Here is a 21406-nt window from a genome sequence, read left to right as displayed (position 1 = left end):
CATCTTTATATTTTTAAAATTTAAATATGCATGAAGATATTCCACTCTAATAGAGGACAGACTTCTGAAAAAAAGGTGGAGAATTCAATACATGCATTTATCTGTAAGCCTCCTGAAAGTTCTTCAAAATTACTTTAAATGGATTTTTTTCAGAAAACACCAATCAAGGCACAAGGACAAAGATAACAGAATATCAAAATTTTGAAGCAGAGATGAGTTTACTGACTGAATCCACTCAAGAAAGTTGAATTCTAAACCAGCAGCTGTCAAAGTGAACCTTCTAAGAGCTACCAGAGATCCATCTCTATCCCTGTGCACTCTGGCTTAAGTCTGGATATTTATTTTCTGGAATGAGTAAAAAGAAGATTTTTGGACCAGGGGACATCCAGCTGGTTTAGGGTGGATTAAGTGAAAGTTCACATGCAGTCGCACGTTACTTAATGACAGAGGCACGTTCTGAGAAATGTGTCTTTAGCCAGTTTTGTTGTTTTGCAGACATCATATACTTACACAAACTAAGGTAATTGTGTAAATAGGTGATATACTCTAAAGAGACAACCATCAAATGCATTCTGTTGTCGACTACAACATGGTTATACACCTGTTCACTTGTCTGTGCTAAAGTTGATGTGCACAGTCCTCTTCCAGGCATCTTTCTAGAAAGTTGATCACTCTGTGTTTACCCTGAGTACTAGAGATTAGTGGTCTTTTTGCAAAATGATTTCTGGTTTCCCCTGAATTGGTCCAATCTGAGATCACAATAAAAACATCCCTCAGAATTTTCAGTACTTTTTTTTTTTACTGCTGTATTTTAATCTTTGATCAGAAAACCATGACTTACTAGAAATTGGAGAAAAGAAATTTGACCAAAAAAGATAAAGCAGCAATGAGAAGGAACAGAATATTCTTATAAAAGAATGTTAAAAGATTATCAAATAAGATTTAATATATTTATATACATAGTTTGTATATAATACTTCTAAACATAGTTTATGTTAATTATTCTCTAACCTGTAAATTATGAAAATAATTTAAAAATCAAAAGTCTCAACTTTAATGTACATGCAACACACACTAGTGAGAAACCTCAATTCCTTATTAAGAACAATATTACCATTTTCCAGAAGATAGAAAGTCAGCAGTGTCATGTGTAGTAGAAAATTTCTTATTTTACATGCCTTCATATTCCAGTCTGGGAAAAGCTGCAAATCCTTGAATTCTTAAGTCAACTTTTGAATGTGATTATAGGGTTCTAATCACCTCTGGATGTGTTGACAAATCTATTACTGATGAGAAATTTATGTATGGATAGAAGCTTTATTAACCAGAGTTATTTATGTCTCTATAATTACTACTTTCCTGATGGAACAGGAATTACCTTTCTGTTGGTTTACAGGATATACAGTATGAAGTGCTTGGTGATTATCTAGGACACAAAACAATAAATAATTTGTATGTTCTAGAATTAATGAGATTATCTCATTACAGTTTACAGGAGACATAATTTCCAAGCTGACAAAAACTTTTTAAGATGTCATAAGTGTTGCATAACTGCAGAAAACAGTTTGTAAAATTTACATTTGAAAAATACCTTTTAAAAAGGTGAACCCATGTATAAACTGTTATTGCATGGATATTTAAATAATTTTTATTCATATATGATCCAGGAATAAATATTCAATTCAACAAATACTTGAGACTCCACTATATGATGTGCTTCCAAGAGTGACAAAGATGAACAAGGTGACTTTTTGGCTTTCTAGAAATATTCAGAATAAGATAAATGATTTATAGATATGCAAAAAAGGAGGAGGCAACAGGTATGGATTCTAAGAAACAGGACTAGGAAAGAGATTAAGATGAAGATCCTCCTGGGTAATTTCTAAGATTTACTCTAGTTAGGTGGCTGAAAAGACCAGAGAAGGGTGAGTTTAATTCTACTGGAACAGAGTCAGTAATGGTAGCAACTTTACAACAAATGTGTGCTATTATGAACCAGTTAATAATAAGAAAAACTATAAACATGGTGAACTAGTTATTGAACAACCCCAATACTTGCTTTCTTCTACTGAATTTCATAAAGTGTAACACGATGAATAAGAGTTAAATTCCAAATATGTATAAACTCTTATATTCTGTAGAATTTTTTTCTGCACAGAAATCCCTAGCCATTATTTACATTGTCTCACATCTCTACTTGAATGTTTCGTAGATAGGCCAGGATTCTATTCAGATCAAGTTAAATTAGAATCATCAGTGTGAGGTTCAGGCATTGGTACCTATTTTTTAAAAAGTTACTCAGATAATTTTAATGTGCAGCCAGGATTGCAAGTACGTCTGAACTACAATTTTGGTCTTCCTACTTGATATTTTTTTTCTCCACACTTTCTCTTTTCTGGTTCAATAAATAATAAGAATTTTCCACTTTCTTTTTATTAGTTTCTACATACCGAGTACTTACGATGTGTCAGGCACAGGGCCAGTTTTTTGTGCATCATCTCATCTAATTGTCCTAGCAATCCCCTGAGGTGGGAGCCATTTCTGAGTCACTTAACTTGCTCAGGGACTGCCCGACCCCGGAGCCCAAGCTCTTCTTACCCACCGCGCCACTTTGGTTCTCTTCTGCGATTCACTCCAGAGACGGAACGTTGTGCAACACCGTCTCTCTGCAGTTATACATAAACGCTACCTGGGGGCAGAGCGACCGGCACCTGCAGCAACCGAGCACCAGCCGCAAAAGGACACGAGAACAAGCAGGCACCAGGAGGGCCACCGACAGGGCCTTTCAAGATCTCTAATTCCGCAGGTTCCCGTTCCACCCCCGTCCCACAATGCCTCAGGCCACCCCTACTTGGCCCCACTTTAAAAGTTCGTTAGCAGGTCCTCGTAGGTTCCCCCTGGGCTGGAATAAGCTTGGAATGTAAGGGGAGAAAACGGATGTTTCCCAATCCGCAGCGGCAGTCACGACTGGAGGTGGAGAAAATCCTCGCGCCTTCCACGCCAGCCCACCTGCCGGGCCGCCTGAGGAGAATCCCACCTCCTGCTTCGCTTTTGCCTGCAGCCCCGGCCACCGCAGGTGCAACCGGAGCCTGGAGACCCCCACCTCTCTACCGCCGCAGGGGTCGGCGGGGTGGGTGCGGGCGAGGAGTGGGGGGGGGGATCGCACCCAATCCCCTCAGGGTCTGCAAGGAGGCGGCGCGCATTGTCCTGCTCTGTGCCTGCAGGGAGGGCGTGACTGCGGGTTCAGTTGTCTGGACACGGCCCCCGGGCACGAAACCCTGATTCTATCGCAGGGATGGGGGCGCAGACCCCGGGTCTGGCTTCAGGGAGTGAGAGGCGGCTACCCGCACACTGTGAGGCGCAGTCCTGCCGGGGCAAGGCTTCCCGGTGGTAAAGGTTCTAGGAGCTGCGGCGCGCCTAGCCCGGTTACCATGGCGACCTGCGCAGCCCGCAGAGCGCCGGCTCGCCGCGCTGCGCTGCGCGGCCCGGACCGCTGCCGGAAGTGACGCGCGTTCACCTGCCGAGCGGGGAAGGCGGAGGGGCGGGGGTGCCGAGGTGCCGCGGCTGCCGGGAGCCAGTCGGGAGCGCGCGAGGCGCTGGGAGACCGAGACCCAGAGCGAGAGCCGCCTACCTGCAGCCGCCGCCCACGTTCGGGCAGCCACCATGGCGCTTCTGCTGCGCTTCGTACTCCTGTGCGGCGTCGCGGGTGAGTGAGAGCCATTGGGTCCCGGCTACCCGCTCAGCCCGGGGGCGTTCGCTGCCCGCGGCCACCCGGGAACAATGGGCGTTGGGGGGGAGGGAGCGGGCGCGATTTTGGGGGCGCCGCGGCAGTGGTTTATTAGGGGCGAGCGCAATTGCACCGGGATGATCTTCCCGGGCGAGCCGGGAGGGTGCAAGCGGTTCTGGAGGGAGCTGCACGGGGGGCGTGGGAGAGCCGAGAACCGAGCCCCCGGCTGACGGTCGAGGGGCGCGTCTCTCTCGTTCCTCGCGGAGCATTTTCCCCCGGGTGCGGCTTTGCTGGCTCTGCGCTTGCCCTCCCCGGGGTTCGCCTCCGTGCGGTGTCTGTCCGGCGTTACTGGCTTTGAAAAGCTCTGGGTAGCTCGATTTCAGGTGTTTGAATTCCAAACGCCATTATTCCGCGGATGCGAGGTTGTGCCGGGCCTCGCTCGCCCGCGCTCCCTCTAGGAAAAGCCGCGTGGGCCGGGCTGCAGGCTTCGATGGGCGACGGTGGGATCCACCGTGGGGAAATTCGAAGTAGGTTCTAGCAGGAATGCGGTATCGATTTTTTGCGGTGCCAGGGCGAAGTGCAACGGAGGACTGAGGAACCTCGCTGAGTTTGTAATGAGTTGGTTCATTCCGAAGATAAGACGGGGGTGACTTGTGTAAGATGATTCGCAAAGCGCTCGCCAAGTACATTTTTCAGCAGTTCCTTTGGGGGGAAGGGGAGGGAAACCAAGGCTTTTAAAAAGATGCGTGGACCAGAAGACGTAATCATTTTGCCACTTAAAAAAAAACGACCTTTTTTCTACGATAGCGTTTTAACCCACTGATCTTGTTTGTTAAGCTTGCGCCATTGTACAACGAAATTATTCATTTGAAAAGATCTATAGGTGGTACCCTAGGAGGCACACTTTGCGTAGCCTCCGGAAGAGTAATTTTTTTGTTGTGTTGTTCAGCTCTCTGAAGCAGGATCGGGTGGCCTCTTCGGTAGGGATGGCTCTCTGCTTCCTGTTGAAATGTTAATTCTATTGTTGGATGCCACAGCTGTGAGCATTACTCATGGGATCAACACTCTATTAACAAGTCTAATCTTTCTATTCCAGCCCATAGCACTGCCTCCACCTTCTTGATGTATTTCATTTAGGCCAGGCTGAAATTTCCAAGGTAAAAGAGGAAGGGTCACAGAACCAGTTTCCGAGGTGCATTCCCACCTTTGTTTTGTTGGGGGTTAAACTCACGTTGAAGTTGACCTCAATTGAAGTAGAAAAATGGAAGAACATAAGTCACAAAGAAGAATTTTTTTCTGGGAATATTTGAGTAATTGGATTTACTTTTCTTCTGGAATGCCTGACATTGATAGGCACAACCTCAGCCAAGGATATTTTAATAGACTTAAGAGTCATTCTGCTTACAAGATATACACAAAAGACAGTGGGCATCTCTCTTTCAATGACTTAGGAATTAAGCTCTACAAGACACCTATTTTTTTTTTTTTTTCAGTTTTTTAGCTTGAGAAAAGACTCAACCTGTGTAGCTGATGTTTGGCTCAGAGTATTTCTTCAGATATTTCTGACCATTTAAGAATTGCATCGCTATGAACTCAAGAACATGATTGGTCCCCCTACATTGGCAAAACAAGGCAGACCCATACCTAGTAAAAATTGAAGTGCTGTCAGCGATAGCTGTTCCTATAGATCTGTCTCTGTGTAGGCTTAAAGGAGTTTTTTGGTGTACTCTCACTGTTGGGACTCCAAATTGCCAAGATTGGTGCCTGCATTGTGTTACAGCGGGTTAAGCTGCCAATTTCGATGCTGACATCCCGTATCAGAGTGCAGGTTCCAGTCCTGCCTGCCCTCTTTCTGATCCAGCTTCCTGCTAATGTACCTGGGAGGACTGTGGATAATAGCCCAAGTACTTGGGTTCCTGTCGCCCTCATGGGAGACCAGGATGGAGTTCTGGTTTCTGGCTTTGGCCTGTCCCAGAGCCTGTTGCAGTCGTTTGGGAAGGGAACCAACACACGAAGATTCTCTCTCTTTCTCTGTCACTCTGCCTTTAAATTTAAAAAAAAATTTATTTGAATGGCAGAGTGACAGAAAGGCAGAGGCAAAGAGAGAGAGTTAGAGAAATCTTCCATCTGTTGGTTCACTCCCCACTTGGCTGAAATGGCTGGAGCTGGGCTGATCCGAAGCCAGGAGCCTAGAGCTTCTTCCAGGTCTCCCATGTGGTGCAGGGACCCAAGGGCTTAGGCATCCTCTGCTGCTTTTCCAGGCACATTAGCAGGGAACTGGATCGGAAATGGAGCAGCTGAGACTCAAACAGGCACCCATGTGGGATGCTGTCACTGTAGGTAGTGGCTTTACCCACAACACCACAGCACTGGCCCCATAAATAAATCTTTAAAAAAAAAATTGCCAGGGCTGCCGCTGTGGTGCAGCAGGTTAACGCCCTGGCCTGAAGCGCGGGCATCCCATTGGGCATCGGTTCGAGACCCAGCTGCTCCACTTCTGATCCTGCTCTCTGATATGGCCTGAGAAAGCAGTACAAGATGGCCCAAGTCCTTGAGACCCTGCACCCACGTAGGAGACCTGGAAGAAGCTCCTGGTTCCTGGCTTCGGCACAACTCCCCAGCTATTGCGGCCAATTGGGGCGTGAACCATCAGGTGGAAGACCTCTCTCTCTGTGCCTCTCCTCTCTCTGTGTAACTCTGACTTTCAAATAAATAAAAACTAAATCTTAAAAAAAAATTGCCAAGGTCACAAATTTGCTTTTGAACTGCACAGTTATCACTGTACTACTCTGCTTCTAAAACAGGCACTTTCCTCTTTATTTGGGGAGTGACCCAGTGGATGGAAGATCTCTCTCTGTTCCTGTGTCTTTCAAATAAAATGAAAATAAATAAAAATTAAATTAAAAAATGTATATCCTGATATAGAGGTTGGGGAGATGTTGGACAAAGGATATAACATTTTATCTAGATAAGAAGAATACATCCGGCCGGCACTGTGGCTCACTTGGCTAATCCTCCGCCTGCGGCGCCAGCACCCTGGGTTCCAGTCCCGGTTGGGGCGCCGGGTTCTAGTCCCGGCTGCTCCTCTTCCAGTCCAGCTCTCTGCTGTGGCCTGGGAGGGCAGCGGAGGATGGCCCAAGTGCTTGGGTCCCTGCACCCGCATGGGAGACCGGGAGGAAGTACCCGGCTCCTGGTTTCAAATTGGCGCAGTGCCAGCCGTGGCGGCCATTAGGGGAGTGACCCAACGGAAGGAAGACCTTTCTCTCTGTCTCTCTCTCACTGTCTATAACTTTGTCTCTCTCTCTCTTAGTGTCTAACTCTGCCTGGCAAATATATATATATATATATAAATATATCCAAGAGATATATGCAGTATAACATCGTGCTTGTAGTTAATGACAGTATATTCTTGGAAATTGCTGAAACTAGATTTTAAATGTTTTCACCTGGAAAAAAAAAGATGAGTTAATGCATTTTTTTTAAAAGATTTTATTTATTTGAGAGGTATAGTTACAGACAGTGAGAGGGAGAGACAGAGAAAAAGGTCTTTCTTCTGATGGTTCACTCCCTAAATGGCTGCAATGGCCGGAGCTGTGCTGATCCAAAGCCAGGAGCCAGGAGCTTCTTGTGGGTTTCCCAAGCAGGTGCAGAGGCCCAAGTACTTGGGCCATCTTGTACTGCTTTCCCAGGCCATAGCAGAGAACTGGATTGGAAGAGGAGCAGCTGGGACTAGAACTGGTGCCCATATGGGATGCTGGTGCCACAGGTGGAGGATTAACCTACTGTGCAATGGCTGACCCCAATGCATATGTTAATTAATTTGACTTAGCCATGATACAGTTACAATATTTCAGAATAACATGTTGTATAGGATGTGTACAATTTTTATTTGTCAATTAAAAATAAATAGGAAGAAGAATGAAGATCCTACTGTTAGAATTGTTGACTAAAATTGAGATGCTTATGGTTTTGCTTTGGATTTCTTTACATAAAAAGAGTTGGATTGATTGGATATGAACCTTTTCTCCTCTATTGGGCTCTCCTAAATTGTTTTTAGATCATTTTTATTTATCTATTTGAAAGAGAGAAAAAGGGAGATCTTCCATTTGTTGATTCACTCCTCACATGGCCTGAAACAGCCAGACCTGGGCTAGGCCAAAGACAAGAGCCTGGAACTCATTCCATGTCTTCCCGTCGGTGACAGGGACCCAAGTATTTGAGCCATCCACTGCTGTCTTGCAGGGTGTGCATTAGCAGGAAGCTGAATCAGAAACAAAATAGCTAGCACTGGAACCAGGCACTCTAATATGGGATGCAGGTGCCCAAGCTGTGTCTTAACTACTGCACCAAATGCCCACCTCTCTATTAATGTTTTCATTCATGCCATTTTACCACCATCATAGCCTACCCTCCTTGGCTGTTTACCCTGTCAATTGTGGAATCTCCATCAGTTAACCCGATTTATCTGATTGCACTAGGTCAGGGGGTGGGGCATTGCCCATGTTGCTCATTGTTATTGTCTGAGTTATTTTGGATGTTGGCAGATGGCTAGTGTTCAGGAAGTGTTTGTTGTGTGATTGAAAGTTCTCAGCCTCTTTGCCACTAGACCTCTGTATATGATACAGCTCTCATTAGTTCCTTCTCTGCATTCCTTCTTATCCAATAAAGATGGTTCTTTTTTTTAAAATGTTTTTTAAAAAGATTTTATTTATTTACTTGAAAGAGTTAACAGAGAGGCAGAGGCAGAGAGAGAGAAGTCTTCCATCTGCTGGTTCACCCCTACATGGCCGCAATGGCTGGAGCTGAGTCGATCTAAAGCCAGGAGCCAGGAGCTTCTTCCAGGTCTCCCACACAGGTTCAGGGGCCCAAGGACTTGGGCCATTTTCTATTGCTTTGCTTTCCCAGGCCATAGCAGAGAGCTAGATCTGAAGAGGAGCAGCCTGACTCGAACCGGTGCCCATATGGAATGCTGTCACTTCAGGCGGTGGCTTTACCATCTACGCCACAGTGCTAGTCCCAAAGATGGTTCTTTTATTTATTTATTTTTTAAAGATTTATTTATTTAGTTGAAAGGCAGAGTTACAGAGGCAGAGGCAGAGAGAGAAAGGTCTTCCATCTGCTGATTCACTCCTCAGATGGCTGCAATGGCTGGAGCTGCACCTGTCCAAAGCTGGGAGCCAGGAGCCAGGAACTTCTGGGTTTCCCACGTGGGTGCAGGGGCCCAAGGAATTGGGCCATCTTTCACTGCTCTCCAGGCCATAGCAGAGAGTTGGGTCAAAAGAGGAGCAGCTGGGACTCAAACTGGTGCTGCAAACTGGGGCTTTAACTCGCTGTGCCATAGCACTGGCCTCCCAAAGATAGTTCTTGTAGTAATCATTCCACTAGCTGTGTCTCATTCAGTTTTTCGTATAAAGAAGTTGAATTTCTGTTTTACCTCTATCTTACTGTTTTACCACCCTCTGCCTTTTGTTGCCAAAGTTGACAATCTGTGTGCCAAATCAGTTTATCTCTTTGGAAGCCTTGACAGCTATCTTGGTTCTTTTCCATCCTATTGACTTACCCTTCACTATCACATACAAGAAGTCCCTTAAATGTCAGCCTTCCCGTGGCTTGGTTCATGGCCTTTTTGTTAATCTCCATCTTCAACATGGGTGACCTCATTTACTCATCACTGTAACCTCTAACTTGTTGCTAGTAAATGAAAAGTATTTCCAGCTCAGCCCATCTCTCCTTTGGATTCTGGCTCTCTGTTCTCAGCTGCCTCCAGTGAACTCATCTATAACTTGATTAAAGGATCTAGTCATTCAGATATTTATTACGATGTACCATGCCCTGTGCTAAGTGCCCCAACAATAGTGTATGACATTTCGAGTTGCAAAAAGTTTATTAGAACGTTCCAAGCAGATGGTCCAGCTTTTGCAAAGACATGAAAATCTGAAGGGTGTTATGTGTCTTGGGAATTGAGAAGTTCAGTGCCTATAAAGCATCTAACCAACACTCCTCAAACATTTTAAAGTGTGTCTGAGTCATAAGGACACCTGGGGTGGGGCCTGAGATTTTTCAGTTATAAGAAGCTCTGTGTGATGTCATTACTGATCACATTTTTATGTAGTCCAAGATTTAAAGGCTATGCAAAAGGTTCAGGAGGTGAGGATATGTCAGTCAGATTGTGTCCCCTCCCCTCACTTCCACCCCATGGCAGCAAGAAGCTTGTGGAGGTGTTGAAGAAGTGAGGCTACACACTGAAATTTACTCTCTTGAATAGTTGATGTGCAGCTATTCTGGGGACTGGTAGAACCGATGGATCCAATCCAGAATCTGTCTGGGGGGATCTGGACAGTCCTTGAAGAAAGAAAGGTTGGGTTTCCTCTGATCTGGGAGGCTATTCTGAGGAAGATGTGGTGCAGCCTGATGTCTGGGTTGTTCAATGAGTGTCAAGAAAAAGCATCGGAGAAGCAGTAAGATATCTGGCTTGGAGTAAAAGGTGATGTCACTAATATGGGGAGTAAAGAAAAGAGGAGCAGGTTTTAGGGAGATGACAGTGAGCTTAAGCTTGGACAGGTAGTGTTTGAAGTACCTGAGGGGAGTGGAGGTTAAAAAAAAATACCCAGTTATGGGTAGGTGGTTAGCCTAGCAGTTAAGATATCCCTGTGCCCCATGTCAGAATACCTGGGTTGACTCCTTGTCCCCAGCTCCTGACTTCAGCTTCCTGTTGCTGAAGTTCCCGGAAGGTCACAGGTGGTGGTCAAGTAATTGGGTCTCTACTAACTGTTTTAAGAGTTCTCCTGGCTTGAGCCTCGTGGGGGTCCTGGCAGTTGAGACACTGGGGAGTGAACCAGAGGTGCCTCTTATAAATAAAAATTAAAACCACAAATATCCAGTAGGAAAATTTAAATGAAGGACTGACTTTCAGGAGAGAGGCAAAAATTGGTGATATAGAATTGAAAAAACTGACATCTGTGTAAGGTTAGCCAGAAAATGCAGGTGGGACTAGAAGAGGTGGTGAAATGTGAAGGGGTTGGGGGGATCGGGAACATCCTCTAGTGAGTAGAAGAAAATGAGGAGCCTGGGAGCAAGAAGGAATGATTGGCAGTGTGGTGGAAAGTAGAGTGAGAATGTCCTCGAGATTGATAGAGAAATGAGGCCAGTCTTAACCATTCCAGACTGTTGAGAAATTCAGGAAATTTCAGTCACATAGGGAGGACAGTTTCTGTAGTGGTGAAAGTAAAGCAGGATTTAATAGGTTGAGTGGACGTCAGAGAATGAGAATTGTACTTTGTACTCTCAGGTGGTTTGACAGTGAAGCATTGCACATGTGGCCTGATCCCAGAGGGCAGTAGCATTCTCCAAGGGAGAAGGGAGAAGCAAGCAGATAAGCAGACCTAGAACTGTGTAAAGGTCATCATTCTTCACTGAAATACTGTGTTCCTCTTTAAGATTGTTGAATCTTTTGCTTCTCAGGGCTATCAGTTTATTAAGTGTATCTTATCTCTTGATCTCGTCAATCTAAAAAATTGTTAATTTGTTTTCATTTTGTTTGAAGGAGAACTTTCATCTGTGGTTCACTTTCCAAATGTCAGTAACAGCCAGGGCTAGGTGAGGCTGTAGCCACAAACCAGCTACTCAATTTGGGTTTCCCACGTGGGTGACAGGGACCCAAGTACTTGCGCCATCTTCTGCTGCCTAGGGTGCATGTTAGCTAAAGGTGGATTGGAAGTAGAGGAGCCAGGATTCAAACCAGGCACTGAGTCATGAGATGTGGGTCCTAAGACATGTTTTCACCCACTCCTGGATCCCATCAACTTTAAGCAAGCTTATTTCTCCCTCTTTATATTACGTCAACCCTCTGTCTCAATGCACCTCTATTTCTCCTTTTCTTTCTTAACCAGATTTCTTGAAGGAGTTGCCTGTGTTGACATAGACTCCATTAGTTTCACTTTTTTTTTTAAAGATTTTATTTTTATTTGAGAAGTACAATCACAGACAGACAGACAGAAAGGTCTTCCATATGCTGGTTCTCTCCCCATTGACCAGAGCTGAGCCGATCGGAAGCCAGGAGTCAGGAGCTTCCTCTGGGTCTCCCATGCAGGTGCAGGGCCCAAGCACTTGGGCCGTCTGCTGCTGCTTTCTTAGGCCTGGTCAGAGAGCTGGATTGGAAGAGGAGCAGCTGGGAAAGGATCTGGTGCCCATATGGGGTGCTAGTGCTGCAGGTGGAGGCTTAGCCTACTATGACTAGTGCTGACCCCCTATTATTTTCGTTTATGTCCACTAATTCTTCCAGCCTTTTGCAATCTATAAAGTTTCACCCCCACCCTTACATCTGTAAAACTGCAGTTGCTACTGTGGTTATGTCCAGTGGCATCACACCTTCAACCCCTCAAGTCTCTTAGCATCACTAGCTCTAATGAATAGTCCTCCACCCCCCTCTGGCTATTCCTCATTTTCCTTTGTGCTCAGTTTCCCTGTACTATAGGTGCTGAGTTTCTTCAGTTTATGATTTCAGTTACCTTTTATGTGCTGGCAGCCTCCAGTCTATTTCTAGTCTCTGTCTTCAACTGTAATGATAATATCAAACCACTCACTTGACATCTCTGCTTAGAATTTCCACAGATAGCTCCAACTGAATCTGTCACTCTTCCCTTTCACATTCAATGGCGTTTTCAGCTCCCAAAATGTCCACCTAAGAATATGGGTATCTTACATGACTCTTCCTAGTCTCCCAGTTGTCATATTCAGTGTGTAAGTCACATATGTCCTTCCAGCTCTACCTAATCCAGGTTATACCGTCGTCTTTTAAGCCTGTTGAAATAGCTTCACCGTTTACCTTTAATTTACTGAGAGTGTACCTGTGTTGTAGGCACATCCTGTTACTGCACTAACACTCATCAACATGCCTTTCTTCTAATAGTTTTCTCTTAGTAGACTGTTGCCATTTCATTCCAGTACATGACACAGCACATGCTCATTGAATACGTCCTGGAAAACGTGTGCAGGGCTCTGAACCATGCCCAGGTTAGCTTTGCCAGGTATACAAGAATGGACTGAATTTATACTACCACTCCATTCTCAAAATTTTCTCTCTTGTGTTCAGCCTGTTTACTCCTTGCCTTGTTTCCAAGTCATTAACAGGTAAGAATTGATGTTTTCTATAACTAGAGGAAATAATTGAGGTCAGGAATTCTGGGTTGGGTTCATTTGGTGGCCAGCAAGTAGTGGGTGTGAATTTTAAAATAATTACTCAAGTGATCCAGAAAAGTAACTAAAAATTTTTTTACACCAAAATTACCTTATAGGTTTAACTTTCATATAACATATGTATTTAAATTTTTTTTTTCTAAGATTTATTTGAAAGACAGAGTTACAGAGAGGCAGATGCAGAGAGAGTTTTTACATCTACTGGCTCAGTTCTCAAATGGCTGCAATGAATGGAGCTGGGCAGAAACGAAGCCAGGAGCCAGGAGCTTCATCAGGGTCTCCCACGTGGTACAGGGGCCCAAGGGCTTGGGCCATCCTCTGCTGCTTTCCCAGGCACATCAGCAAGGAGCTGGATTGGAAGTGGAGCAGCCAGGACTTGAACTGGTGCCCATATTGAATGTGGGCACTGCTACACCACAGTGCCTGCCCCTAACTTACATTTTTTTTTTTTTTAAGATTTATTTGAAAGTCAGAGTTACACAGAGAGAGGAGAGGCAGAGAGAAGAGAGAGCTTCCATCTGATGGTTCACTCCCCAATTGGCCTCAATGGCTGGAGCTGTGCCGATAAGAAGTCAGAAGTCAGGAGCTTCTTTGTCTTCCTTGCGGGTACAGGGGCCCAAGGACTTGGGTCATCTTCTACTGCTTTCCCAGGCCATAGCAGAGAGCTGGATCGAAAGTGGAGCAGCCGGGTCTCAAATCAGCGCCCATATGGGGTGCTGGCGCTTCAGGCCAGGGCGTTAACCCACTGCGCCACAGTGCCGGCCCCCCTAACTTACATTTTTAAAGAAAAAATCTGATAATCTAAGCTTATGATTATTAGACTAGTTTTGAATTTAGATGGTTTCTACTGAGAATGTGGTGTGAAATAGAAACATGGAGAATAGTGAACTTTTTCTAGGACTGGCTTCCAACTTCTACTTACTTTCTTCAGCAGGACTGAAATGTCAAATGGCAGAGTGTGAGGCCAGGTTGGAACTGAGTTCACGGCTCGGTTTGGTGATATCTTGGGGCTCTGTTCATATTTATAAGTTCAGTTTTTGAATCCATTGCTGACTCCACATTTAAAGGGAAATGGAAATGAAGTTAAAAATGTTTCTACACACACAACAACTATGGTGATGTAGGGAAACATTTTATCTCCTCTGTTCTTTCTATAGCTTTCTTTCTCTACCTCATTGCCTTCCCCCTTCTGATTAGCCAGTTAGAGTTTAAGCCTTAAAAGTCTCGAGTCAGAAGTATTTCTAATTAATTTTAATTTGCAGAGTTCTAGTAGAAGGAACGACTGATGACTGTTTTGTTGGCAGATGGAAGGTAAGATAAGGGAAGGAAATAGTTGGATATGTCAGGAATTCCATCAGTGTTTCCCAAATGGATGGCAGGGACTCAAGTACTTACATCCTTCAACAAAATACATTTAATTTCACCTTTTCTTTTTTGCCATTTAATGTGGCTAACAGACATGAGATCCACTGTATGCTTGAGTTTGTCATTTGGTGTTTGACGCGGAAAAAGATTAACAGTTAAACCAGCATTTATACAAATATGAGAAATTATAATTTTGGAAAACTTAAATTATTTTCATTCTCTCAGTGAGATTTGATAAGTTGGCATGGTAATGATTTTGATTTCATTTACTTCAAAAAAATAAAGACATGTTTAGATTTCAAAAAGAACCATCAAGGGCCGGCACTGTGACATAGTGGGTAAAGTCGTCACCTGTAGTGCTGACATCCCATATGGGCACTGGTTCGAGTCCCAGCTGCTCCTGTCTTTGGATCAGCATTGCGGTCATCTGGGGAATGAACCAGCGGATAGAAGACCTCTCAGTCTCTCTGTAACTCTGCCTCTCAAATAAATATATAATCTTAAAAAAAAGGAACCACCATAACTGACAAGGGCTACTTTTTCACCCGCCCATATTGTAGATATGTGCTCTATGTGAGTTTTATAGGTTTCTTCTCCACAGGAGGAATGGTTTAGCTGTACAGGTGAAGTGTCCTCAAGGAATTCCAAGGGGTATCCAGTACAGCGAACCAAGTTTGTGGAGCCTCAACTTTGCTAAATTGCTGGAGTGATTCTCACTGATCCTTTTCAGTCTGACATGTGAAGAGTGTTTTGAGTGTTTCACATCTCCAATGGAAGGTTTCTCTGATAGTGCATACAAAAGCTTAAGATTTATTTACTTATTTCTGAGAGTTACAGAGAGACATCTTCCATCTGCTGGTTCACTCTCTGGGTGACTGCAATGGCCAGGCCTGGGTCCAGGCCAAGGCCAAGGAGCTAGGAGCTTCATCTGGGTCTCCATGTAGGTGGCAGGGGCCCAAGCACTTGGGCCATTTTCCAATGCTTTTCCCAGGCCGTTAGCTGGGAGCTGGATTGGAAGTGGAGCATCAGGGACATGAGCCAGTGCCCATATGGGTTGCATTACCCACTATGCCACAATGCTGACTCCCAATTCAAAAACTTTTGACTTTGTTTTGTGCTGGGGGACTTCTTCAGTAAGAACTGAAAAGACTTTTTGTCCTACAAAGTTGTGCAATGGGAAGCCTGATACTTTTACAATGAAATGTTAAATTTGGGCTAGAAAAATGATCATAGCTTATTTCTTAAGATAATTTCACGTATATCTCATTTGAATCTACTCTTAATAGCTGTGGTGTAGGTAGGACACATCATATTAGTCTCATTTATAGGGATCAATCATAAAGCCAGAGTCTAAGGCTAATGAATTGTGACATTGGTATAGAGTAGTGCTGTTTAACAGAAATTCAGTACAACTCACAAGAGTGATGTAAAATTTTCTTTTTTAAGATTTATTTATTTATTTTAAAGGCAGAGTTACAGAGAGGCAGAGGCAGAGAGAGAGAGGTTTTCCATCTGCTGTTGCACTCCCCAAATGGCCACAGCGGCCAGAGCTGGGCAGATCTGAAGCTAGGAGCCAGGAGCTTCCTCTAGGTCTCCCATGCACATCCATGATCCCAAGGACTTGGGTTGTCTTCCACTGCTTTTCCAGGCCATAGCTGAGAGCTGGATCGGAAGCAGACTGGCGGGGACTTGAACCAGTGCCCATACGGGATGCTGACACTGCAGGAGATGGCTTTACCTGCTATGCCACAGCACTGGTCCTGTAAAATTTTTTTTTAAAGATTTAATTTATTTATTTGAGAGGTAGAGTTTCAGACAGTGAGAGGAAGAGACAGAGAGAAAGGTCTTGCTTCCGTTGGTCCGCTCCCCAAATGGCCTCAACGGCTGGAGCTGTGCTGATCTGAAGCCAGGAGCCAGGAGCTTCTTCCTGGTCTCCCATGTGGGTGCAGGGGCCAAGCACTTGGGCCATCTTCTACTGCTTTCCCAGGCCATAGCAGAGAGCAGCTGGGAATAGAACCGGCGCCCATATGGGATGCCTGCGCCGCAGGCGGAGGATTAAACTATTGTGCCACAGCCCCTGGCCCTGTGAAATTTTCTGTTAGCCACATTAAATGGCGAAAAGGAAAAGGTGAAATTAAATGTATTTTGTCGAAGGATGTAAGTACTTGAGTCCCTGCCATCCATTTGGGAGACACTGATGGAATTCCAGGCTCCTGGCTTTAGCTTGGCCCACCTTTAGCTGTTGTGGGCATTTGGGGAGTCAACCAGCAGATAGAGGGTCTCCCTCCTATCTATCTATCTATCTATCTATTGCTGTCTCTTTCACTGTTTTTAAAGTTTTTTTTAATGTGTTTTTTTTGAACCCAATATGTGCAAATTTGTGTATATATTTGTATATGTGTGATCAAATTACTACTACTTAGATATTAAGATAGTTTTTCTCTTACCATCTTTGAAATCTGGTGTTTGATTTACTTCCTATCAATTTGTACCAGTCACCTCTCCAGTGGCTGGTAGCTTCCATGTTGGTCAGCACGGGTCTAGAACTTGGAGTTTTAGTTCCAGCCATCTTCTACTGCAGTCTAGGAACATGTAGCCTGAAAAAGCATGGATAGTTTGTAATGTACTCTCAGGAGAGCTTTTGTCAAGTGGAACATACGGTTGGAGTTGTTCTCCTGATGTTTTCCTTATAATTATTTGTGCCACATAGTATTTCCTGCTGGCCAAGAGCTAAAGTCCCTTGTTTCTTATATAGTTTCTTGTAATCATCAAAATGTTTATTATAAACACACAAAATTACATCAACTATCTATTTGATAATTATGAGCATTTACACTTAAATTTAAGGCAAAAAAAGAAATGTATGCACAAAAAATTGTACTGTTAACTTGCCTGTGGAGGAAATAAATGCATTTATGGAGAGGTGCAAAATAAGCAGGGTAGAATGGTTCCTGATAATGGTTGCTGGGAAATTTGAATTCACTCTGAGATACTAAAAATAAATGTATACCATGTTTAAAATAATGAAGTTAAACATGCTCACAACAGTGATGACTTTATTAGAATTAACCTTTCTTTACTAACTTCAGAATTTTCCATAAGGAGATACATTATTTACTCACTTTGCTATTGCGTCTGTTTCTTGGATTTCTTGTTTCATGTGATATTTATAAAACACTTGCTTCATTGGAGTGGTGTTTGTTTGAGAAAGATTCACTTTTCCTGTCTCATGTTAACTAAAAAGGAAGAGGAGCTAGCCTGAGGTTGTCATGAGCAAAGAGGCAAAGGAAGATTTCCTAAAATGGAGTGATACATATTCTATGAAGGTGATGAAAATATTCACCATGGCAACCCATCTGCTTCACCCATAATGCAAAATATGCTATTTGCATTTGTGTTGCCACCAAATTCTAAAATTAGCATCTGTGTATTAGAGAACACCAGTAAGGTAATGCACTCTTTAGATGGAAAAGAAGGATGAGGATAATTTTTACTGGAATTGAAATTTGAGTGTTTCCTTGAGCTAAGTGTGTACGTGTGTAAGGGAAGTGAAGAGCGGGCTACAATCCAGTGTAACAGATACTTTAAGAAACATCCATCTGCATGTTTTTATCTGTATTTCCATTATAATTTACATTTTCCCTAGTCCTCATTTCTAAAGGGTATTTTAAATATTTCTTAAAAGAAATCTCAATCCCTATGGAAGTTTGATGGTAGATAAACAATATAAGGCATATTTATGGGCAAGATACTGTAATAGATACATGTCTTTCTAATACGCCAAGCAATCTTAAGTTCAGAGGCAGGAGTCAGTTGTTTTTTCAGCCTCTTAATTCTAAGTTAATGTTGTGTCCGTCTTTTATCATAGAGGAAATAGAGTCTGTCAGGTACAAATTTTTTTAATTTCTCATGCTCCATTGTAAAAACGCATCCAAGACTATACCAATCCTTACGTCCTTCCCTTTAGTCTCAATTAATTAGTATCTTATTCCCTACTATGTAGGTCTTATTCTTTCCTGGGTTCTTGATATTTCAGTCTCTACTGTTCTGTGTTTTTTTTAACCTCTTCTGTTTGTTCGTACCTTTTGACTTATAAAGTGGTCAACATTTTTCATTTCCTAACAACCTTTCCCTGGCCCCACATTTTCTCCCTCTCCTTGAGAGCCAAGTTCTTCAAAACAGTCATCACTTCTGTCTCTATGTAGGGGTTTGTATCATAGCAGTAATGACAGACTTACAAGATTACAGTGAATTGTCAGGGGGTTACTAGTTATTGGAGAGTGAATGGCAGGTTGTGCTGGAATTGTTCTAAAAGCTTTGTATACATGTATACATTATTTAATCCCTAGGGTAAAGTAGGCATTATTACTATAAAGCCTCATTTTAAAGAGGAAAGCATCTAGTTGTAAAGATGTAAAGATTCTAGAAACTGCGCATGGTCAAGCATTTCTTAAACTAAATTTAAGCCTATTTCTAACATTAGAACTCATGTTAATCAGTGAACTCCTTCCATAATTCACAAAGCTAATGTTTAAGAAATACCTGCACTTACTTTGGGAGGTGGACTCAGGGCATACCTGCTGAGGTGTTGATAAGTTGGACATAGGGGAGAGGAAGAGATAAGTGTCAGGGAGAGTCAGGATTTTATTTATTTATTTTTTTAAAGATTTATTTATTTGAAGGAGTTACAGAGAGGCAGAGGTAGAGACAGAGAGAGAGGTCTTCCATCTGTTGGTTTACTCCCCAAATGGTCACAGGGCCAGAGCTGGGAGGTTCTTGCTGGGCTTCCACGTTGGTGCAGGGGCCCAAGCTGGATGGGAAGTGGAGCAGCCAAGTCTCAACCGGTGCCCATATGGGATGCCAGCACTGCAGGCAATGGCTTTACCCAAAAGCCACAGTGCTGGCCCCCGCCCCAGGGAGAGTCAAGGTTGATGATTGATGGTAGAGAATTAGAACGTATTTACATTGGAAATGGATAATTTGATTCAACTCCATTGGTTTTTGTTTCACACTTAGAGAAGCAACCTGCCCAAAATGATGCAGAGATTCTTGTTGTGACTACTTTGACAGTAGATTCCTAATCTGATATTTATTCCCTTACTTAACAAAAAACCAAAAAAAGCAAAAACCTCTCAACCACAAATGCTACTTCAATGTTTAGTGTATGCAGTCAGTGTGTGACGCAGCCGGTTAAGCTGCTGCCTTTGACTCTGGCATACCATATGAGCACTGGTTCAAGTCCTGGCCACTCTACTTCTGATCCAGCTCCTTGCTAATGTGCCTGGGAAAGCAGCAGAAGATAGCCCAAGTATTTGGGCCCCTGACACCCACGTGGGAGACCCTAATGGAGGTCCAGGCTCTGGGCTTCCACCCGGCCCATCACCCACCAGTTGGAGAGTGAATCAGCAGGTAGAAGATATTTCTCTGAAACTGCCTTGCAAATAGATAAAATACATCTTTAAAAATAAAAAAATTGGGGGCTGGCACTGTGGCGTAGCAAGTAAAGCCACTGCCTGCAATGCTGGCATCCCATATGGGCACCAGTTCGAGTCCCAGCTGCTCCATTTCTGATCCAGCTCTCTGCTATGGCTTAGGAAAGCAGTAGAAGATGGCTCAAGTCCTTGGGCCCCTGCACCCATGTGGGAGACCCGGAAGAAGCTCCTGGCTCCTGGCTTCGGATCGGTGCAGCTCCGGCCATTGTGGGCATTTGAGAAGTGAACCAGTGGATTGAAGACCTCTCTCTCTCTCTCTGCTTCTGCTTCTGCCTCTTTGTTTCTCTTTCAAACAAATAAATAAATCTTTAAAAAAAAGTAAAATAAAATAAGTTTAGGAGAGTACTACTGTAAATTCCAAAGCTGCTTCCAGTGAGATGACTGGAATGGGGTTTCTAAAAGTCTGCTTATAGTGTGTGTTTCATAGTGATTTCAAAAATGGATTTTTTTTGTCTTGCGTGTTCATGAGTCACCTACATAGAGGATGGTTTTGGCTCAGGACTCAGTCTACCTAGATTTGTATCTTGCTCCATGATTAGCTTAGCTATCTCACATGGCTTTCTTTTGTAAAATGGGGATAGTATTAATGCCCCTCAAAGGGAGTTGTTAATGAGAACTAGGAAAGTTAATATGTATGAAGTATTTTGGAAAGTGCTTGGCACATAATAAGTTCACAACATTTGTTGCTGCTCATTGCTTAAGATGATGGTTTTCCCATTTCCATTTCAGTTTACTTCCTGGGTTTTTGAGTTCTCATTAGGAATAAGGATGCTTTAAAAGTATGTGGAAAAGCAAATAAGTATAGTTATATCATTTCTCATTAGTATTAATTTATCTGACTTTGTAAGAATTTTCTTAGCTATGAGTACATATCAACATTTTTTTTTTAAAGATTTATTTTATTTATTTGAAGGCAGAGTTACAGGGAATCCGAGAGATGGAGAGAAATCTTCCATGCACTGGTTCACTCCCCAAATGGTCCCAATGGCTGAGCTGGGGCCAAGCCAAAGCCAGGAGCCAGGAGCTTCCTCAGGGTCTTCCACAGCATGCAGGGACCCAAGATTTTGGGACATCTTCCACTGCTTTCCCAGGCCATAAGCAGGATCAGAACTGGAGCAGTCAGGACATAAACCAGTGCTGTTTTGGGATGCTGGCATTGCAGGTGGCAGCCCAACCTGCTATACCACAATGCTGGCTCCCCATATATTAACATTCTGTACTGAGTAGCACACATGGGAATTAACTAAAAGTCCTAGATAGCAAGGAGCATAATTCATATAACTGCCCCACTCAGCCCCACCCTGTATTTTCTTCTCTCCCTTTGCAATATTTAAAGGACTAGTTGGAGTAATTAATTGGTATTAACATATTCATATATACAGTGTTTTTATTTCTAAAAACTGGGCTAGTTACCATTAAAGTGAAATGCTAATTCGAAAGCAATTTCCCGGTAAGGAAGAAGTCAGCACAGGTTGGTGAAGGCAAAAGGAAGTAAAACAAAAATCAATGACTTATTTATTTATTTTTTATTTTTTGACAGGCAGAGTGGACAGTGAGAGAGAGAGACAGAGAGAAAGGTCTTCCTTTAGCATTGGTTTACCCCCACAATGGCCATTGCGGCTGGCGC

The 21406-nt window shown here is 43.5% G+C and overlaps 1 protein-coding gene and 1 long non-coding RNA gene across 7 annotated transcripts in view; one reads left to right on the top strand and one right to left on the bottom strand.

The window, feature by feature from the left end:
* Positions 1–2737, bottom strand: part of LOC103350595 (uncharacterized) — a 107207-nt gene extending 104470 nt beyond the window's left edge. Inside the window, exon 1 of the long non-coding RNA XR_518566.5 lies at positions 2599–2737. This is a non-coding gene — a long non-coding RNA (uncharacterized LOC103350595). The remainder of the gene's footprint in view (positions 1–2598) is intronic.
* An 89-nt stretch (positions 2738–2826) lies between these two features.
* The window catches only part of CXADR (CXADR cell adhesion molecule), an 84344-nt gene continuing 65764 nt past the window's right edge, over positions 2827–21406 (top strand). For 2 of the 6 annotated variants that reach the window (XM_089330279.1, XM_051858802.3), the window contains exon 1: positions 2868–3076. In XM_089330279.1, coding sequence (XP_089186405.1) covers positions 2938–3076 — 139 coding nt within the window. In that variant the 5' untranslated portion in view covers positions 2868–2937. Of the gene's footprint in view, positions 3077–3481; positions 3707–21406 lie in introns of those variants that run through there. The other 4 variants (XM_089330283.1, XM_089330282.1, XM_089330280.1 and 1 more) reach the window with 4 other exon arrangements.

Source organism: Oryctolagus cuniculus, chromosome 4 (assembly GCF_051225735.1).
Source record: "Oryctolagus cuniculus isolate XC-2025 breed Fujian yellow rabbit chromosome 4, ASM5122573v1, whole genome shotgun sequence".
Taxonomy (NCBI): Eukaryota; Metazoa; Chordata; class Mammalia; order Lagomorpha; family Leporidae; genus Oryctolagus; species Oryctolagus cuniculus.
This window is presented reverse-complemented; position numbering and strand designations above follow the sequence as displayed.